Below are 6,523 nucleotides of genomic sequence, written 5' to 3'. Positions count from 1 at the left end.
AGTTTTCCTCTACCCTTCTGAGTTCTTAGCGGAGGCCCTTGTAATGAAAGACAGATTACCAAGAGAAAAACTAAAGTTCATAAACATGTGTACCTCGTGTATATGTGGGAGATCCCAGGGAAAAATGAATAACACCCCAAGGTGGCTTAGAATCCAGATTTAAATACCTTCTTCCTAGGGAAAGGGGACGGGATACATAGGCCTCTTAGAGGAGAGTACATGATTTTTAGGAAAGATTAATGGGGGTAGGGAAGATAGTTTGTAACAAAGTTTGGGTGTGATGTCAACTTCTAGTCTCCTGTCCTGTGACAGGAGTCAGTCTTCACTGGCTGATGGCACTTTTCCCATCAAGGGAAACTTTTGGGGGGTCCAATTTTAGGCAGAGCAGGAGACTTCAGTGAAAACCTCTCCGTACATTTGCTGTTTTTCAAGCATCTGCAGGTCAAGATCATCAATATAGCAACATGGCATATGTTGGGGTGGCCTGTTCTCTGACCTTCAGAATAAACCCAACAAAAGCTTGTTTCCTCTCTTAGATGATTTGTCACAGTAGTGTTATTCCCTGGAGACAGTATTCTGACCAGACCTTCCTGGGAGTGGTCATAACATACCCTGTGCTTGTAGAAAGGTGTGGGCCATATCACTAAATAAATCAGGGTCAGTTTTCTCATCTTGTGGAAAGAGAGATAAAGTTATGATAGTTTATCTCCCTTTCCACAGGTTTCCTGCTGTTTGTGTCTCTGCTGCAGCCCCAGTGACCCCAGTGCCTCTGCGGCCTTGGGGCTAGGGGTTGCTGGGGGCCCGGGCCCCCTACAGGCTGTGTCTCTGCTCTTCCAGCCCCAGCGCCACTGTGGGGCTTGGGGCTGCTGGGTGCCGGGCCCTGCTGTAGGCTTGTGTCTCTTGGGAATGTTCATAACATACCCTGTGTTTGTAGAAAGGTGTGGGCCATATCACGAAATAAGTCAGTTTTCTCAACTTGTGGAAAGGGAGATAAAGTTATGATAGTTTATCTCCCTTTCCACAGGTTTCCTGTGGGTGCCAGCCCCCCTGCAGGCTGTGTCTCTGCTCCTCTGACCCCAGCAGCTCCAGTGCCTCTGCAGCTGTGGGGTTTGGGGCTGCTGGGTGCCGGACCCCCTGCAGGCTGTGTCTCTGCTCCTCTGACCCCAGCGGCTCCAGCGCCTCTGCAGCTGTGGGGCTTGGGGCTGCTGGGTGCCGGCCCCTCTGCGGGCTGTGTCTTTGCTACTCTGACCCCAGCGGCCCCAGTGACCTCTGGGGCCATGGGGCTTTGGGTGGCTGGGTGCCGGCCCCCCTACAGGCTGTGTCTCTGCTCCTCCAACCCCAGCGCTGAGGCGGGGTTTGGGGCTGCTGGGTGCCAGCCCCCCTGTGGGCTGTGTCTCTGCTCCTCCATCCCGGCGGCAGCGCTGACCAAGCAGGCCCAGAGGCCCTCCACCAGCAGGTTGGGGCAGAATGCCTGCATCCTTGCCAGGCTTCGCTCCGCCACTTGGAGCCTAGGTATGCAAATTAGCCACCATCTTTGTTGGCAGTTAATTTGCATATTGTGCTGATTGGCCAATGGGAGGTGTAGCAAAGGTATGGTCAATTACCATGTTTGTCTCTTATTAGATAGGATATAGATACCAAATGCTTTATCCTGTATATGAAAATTACATATGTAGAAAATGTTATAATATACATTCAATATTTTAAAGACAGAAAATATATTCTATGTCCTGCGGAAAATTAAATGGATACAGATATAATCTTTTCAAGACCTTGATAATTATTCTAAGTTGGTAGGTTTTGATCTGTGTATCAGCTCATAAATTTATTGGCATTTGTAACATTTATTAAATATTTTTGCATTATAGAAAATTTGTGATGTGGTGGCACACACAGAAAAGATTTAAATTTCAGACAATGGTGAATTCCCAAATACAAGCTATTAAAGCAATTGACTTGTAAAAGCATTGGATTGAAAGCCCCTCCAGCTTACATTTCAACCACTTAAATAGTTTAAATTGTCCTTTATAATTCCATTCATATGTCTAATTGAACTCTAAAATATAACACTGGAATGTAAACCCAATGAGAAAACTATTATTTTTTTATTCTCAGTACCTAGAGCTATGCCTATCACATTGTAAATTCTTAATAAATATGTTGCCTAGGAAAATATATTTACCTAGGCATTATTTAGCTATATTTGATGAATGTGTGCAATGCAATATGTTTTTTATTCTTAACCAACCACTTAAAAACATTTCTATTTTTTTCCCTTTCAAAGCCAATGAAGGAGGTTGTAAGATCTCACACCCCCATGAAGGAGACGACAGTGGAGGTCTGGGTGCATCCTCAACCACAGGTATGAAGTGAAAGACTTGATAGTTGCTCTTTATCCTATTTAATTGATTTTTATGAATGTATAAGAAACATTATTTTTTAAATTTTTATTTACTGATTTTATAATTTTTGTATTGCCTTTTTAAGAGAGAGAGATATCAATTTATTATTCCACTTAGTTATGCATTCATTGGTTGATTCTTGTGTGTGGCCTGACCAGGGATCAAACCCACAATCTTGGCATATCAGATGATGCTCTAACCAACTGAGCTACCAGGCCAGGGTCTTGAATTATAAGAAATATTCTTAACCTGTGTTTCTCAATGTGTTTTCTATGACGTTTTACTAGGTGGTTTTGTGCTTGACTCTAAAGTGACAATATAACAGTATATACATATTATTTTTTTAGTATGGTTTGATGATAATAATGGAGTTAATTTGTATAAACATTACTCAAAATATATTCTAAATGATTATCTATTCTATTCATGTTTAAGTTTACTTCTGAGTTTGTATATTGAAAAAAGTTGAGAACTCATGTCTTATAAGATTACTTAAATTTAAGGTTTAGCCTTGTTAAAGAGAAAAACACAGGCCCAAACTGTTATCAGTGGAAGTGGAGTTCTTGGGAAGCCATGAGATAAAGAATTTCTGCAGGCCTCCACAATAGGATGGGGCTTTGTGGAAAGCTTTATTGATGATGTAATTAAGGGGTTCCCCTCCAATGTCCCATCTCCCTCCATCTCACCCTAGAAGAAGTCCAATCTTGTCTTCAGCAGAGCCAGAATTAAGGCCACTGCCCAGAATTTCTGTTCCATATTGAAGTCCAGTCCAGTCTAGCATCTGGCTACCTTAGCTTATATTCACAGTGCAGTCCATTGTGTGTGGGGTTTGCACGGCCATGGGCCATGCAGAGCAAGAGAGCAATAAGTGTAAAACAAGAGAGAGAAAACTCTTTGTTTAGGGATTTTAACTTTCCAAGATTTCACTTGTTTCTGACGGGGTCCACTGCATAGCCAAACCATTATTCCCCAGACTAGACTGACCAGCAAGCATTTTTCCTGCATCACTCCAACTTCACTTCACATTTGCCTATCTCCCCCTTCTCCTTCCAACAATCCTCTACCAAATGGGGGAAAGGAGTGGTGTTAATCCCCTTTGAGGAACAATAGTGTGTGAAGCTGTAAGTTCCTGGTGAAGCTTCCCAGGTGACCATGCTTATAATGTCTGGCCTCCCCTTTGCTCTCTTCTGATTACTATTATTAATAAACTAGATAATTATGATGATAAAAATGGCCCCATTCATGCTAAAATCCCATGATACTAAACCTAGATTCAATACCTGATCTAATTACAGTCCCAGAAACAATATTAATCAGCCAGTCTGGAATTTTCTGGTGAAGCACCAGTAAACTAATCTGTCATGATGTGCCCTCTCCATCCTCCATAGAAACAAGAGACAATCTGCATGATAAAAACCTTTCCCCTTCCCTTCCCCAAGAGAAAAGATGTCTCAGACCAAAAATGATTATTTTCTTTTGTTAATAGTGCCTTTGATTTACCCTTCATCTTATTAAAACCTTCCATTTTGTACAAACCCTTGGAGAGCCCTTTGTTACTGACTAGAAAGTAATTGTCCACCTGTCCCAACGATAAACACCTAGAATTGCAGTAGAGAAAGATTGGCTATTTATTATGAATGGCACCACCCAGGAGAAAGGGAAGCTAATGTTCAAAAGCTTGGTTTTCAGAGTAGGGGTTTTAGAGAGCAAAATCATGAGTCATCATGAGTAAGGAGTTTGGAGTTGTGGATCTTGCTGATTGGTCAAGAGTGAGGTAAGGGCAGTAAATCATTTCAAGTAGAGTTCAGTGTGGCTTCCCTCAGTCTGATTTCATCAGGACTTCGCCAGGGCTATTCTTTAGAGTTCAGGAGCTGTAACCCAACTTAAGCTATGATGTTATCTTTAGCTTAACAAAAACCCATACCTTGTGACTCTTAGTCAAGGCATGGCTATTTTTTCTGGCTGCCTCAGGAGTTAATTACTAGTAAGAGAAGGGGTCATAGCTTATAAGGCATGCTGTAAAGAAACTGAATAGAGTGCTGGGGCTGCATAGTAAATAACAATTATGTATTAAATCACGACCCTCGGTTTCACCTTCTACTTACTACATGAGATGCTACCTGATTAATGAATTTCTTAACAAAGCAAATTATATCTTCAAATTTACTCCATTGAATTTTGTTTTTTAACAGCATAATACGAAGCAATTTGTTTTATGCCAATTGTGTGACTTTTAGCAAAATCTCATTAAAACATTAATTCAGGGGGAAATTAATAAGGTATTTTGAAGAATGCACTTTTACTTATTTCAGTCAGGACAGCTCAAAATGTTTCTAACAAATACAATCAAATCTGTTTTCTTAGTAAAGGCCTTAAGCAGACTTTAAAAGAGACTGAAGAGACCAATGTCTAAACATTCATATGCTATTTGTTATAACATAACTGATTAAATTAATGTTGTTAATAAAGTATAGGTCCTAAATCTGACCCCTGGGTATCAAACTAAGATCCATAAATTTTATTCTACCCTATTAATTTAAAATATATTTTATTTGTACCAAAGGGTAGGATTTGAGAATTGTAGATAGATAAATACATATCTACAGTATTAGAAAAACAAACCAAATGGAATGAAAAGAAAATCACATGTTTATTATGAAATGATAATTTCATGTGTGCTTCTAAAATTCATAAAAGTCATGTGTTCAACAATGATAACATTCTACAATACTTTACAGCAATGACTTAAGTTTTATGGGAAGAATTACAAAATTAATATATGCACAATGAGAAGAAATGATTAATTTTGAAAAGGTATATTTAAATTCATGAATTGTACAAATTGTTACAAGTTTTAAATTCCTCAAGTCTTAATTGGTGAAGTTTGGCTACATTTCCAACTAATTTTCAAGTCTTTTAACTCTGATTCTGTCTCAAGAAAAATGGAGAGGATGTGATATACAAAGTGATACAATCTACATCTAAATCCTTGATTGAGAGGTGATGATAGTCTTCGTAATGGAGTTTTAAGGAAAAGTACACAATTTAAAATTTAAAGTCTAAAAGTTTGAATGACCAGTGTGACAGTAGGTATGACTGCAATACTCAAAAGTCATATTAAATTAGACATTGCTATGTAATAGCATTGCATCTGTGAAAAAGATGATCTATCAACAACATTTTTCATATAGCTAGTTACTTCTGAATGTATTTTACTAAATGGAGTACAGTATAATTGAGACCAAAATGCGGTGGTCAGGTCTGAAGTCACTGTCTCACAAAATCAATGAATGAACTTGCAGACAGAAGTAAAGTTTGTTGAGAGAAGCCAGCCCTATAAAAGGTGCAGCTGGGGTTCTAAAAGCAGACCAGTGTCCAGAGCTTCTGTTCCATGTTGCAACATGGTGTAGTTAAGCATCCAAGCTAATTAAAACCCATTAGTTCATGTGTGGACTCCCACATGGCCGTTAGCCACATGGGTGCAGGGGAGTATATCTCCTGCCATAGGAGAACCAGGAACCCAATGTGCCAGAGAGAGAAGAGAAATGTGCCAGAGAGAGAAGAGAATGTGCTTCTTGGTCTAGGGGTAGATAAGTGCTTTGCTCGCTCCTGATTGGTTCTTTCAAAGAACTCTGCCTTAGTAACATCCTTGGGATTAGTTACATGCCTCATTGTCTTGTGGTTGGTTATCTGCAAGTTGCCTGCCATATATATCCTATCTAATAAAAGAGAAACATGGTAATTAGCCATACCTCTGCTACCCTTCCCATTGGCTAATCAGGGCGATATGCAAATTAACTGCCAGCCAAGATGGAGGCCGAAAACCAGGCAGCTTGAAGTGAACAGGAGGCTTGCTTGCTTCAGTGACGGAGAAAGCCAACGTTCCCCTCCTGCTGCTGCCAGCCGCTGAGTGCAGTTTAAGAAACAATGTTACAAATATAGAAGCTACACAAAACCCCAGAAGCCTGCTTTCAGCCAGCCGGGATTCAGCCAGCAGGACCGAAACATTGTTTCAATTATAGAACAAACGGAGATCGCTGCTTTCAGCCAGCCGGGATCTCAGAGCTGGAGTGAGCAGGACCGCAACAGTCTTACAATTATAGAACCCAAACAAACCAGAT

General features: G+C 40.3%; 1 protein-coding gene across 4 annotated transcripts in view; it reads left to right on the top strand.

The window, feature by feature from the left end:
• The window catches only part of PCDH11X (protocadherin 11 X-linked), a 920,016-nt gene that overhangs the window by 384,648 nt on the left and 528,845 nt on the right, over nucleotides 1–6,523 (top strand). For all 4 annotated transcript variants that reach the window (XM_005883184.2, XM_005883183.2, XM_005883182.2 and 1 more), the window contains exon 3: nucleotides 2,285–2,362. In XM_005883184.2, coding sequence (XP_005883246.1) covers nucleotides 2,285–2,362 — 78 coding nt within the window. The remainder of the gene's footprint in view (nucleotides 1–2,284; nucleotides 2,363–6,523) is intronic.

This window comes from Myotis brandtii, unplaced genomic scaffold, assembly GCF_000412655.1.
Source record: "Myotis brandtii unplaced genomic scaffold, ASM41265v1 scaffold779, whole genome shotgun sequence".
Taxonomy (NCBI): Eukaryota; Metazoa; Chordata; class Mammalia; order Chiroptera; family Vespertilionidae; genus Myotis; species Myotis brandtii.
This window is presented reverse-complemented; position numbering and strand designations above follow the sequence as displayed.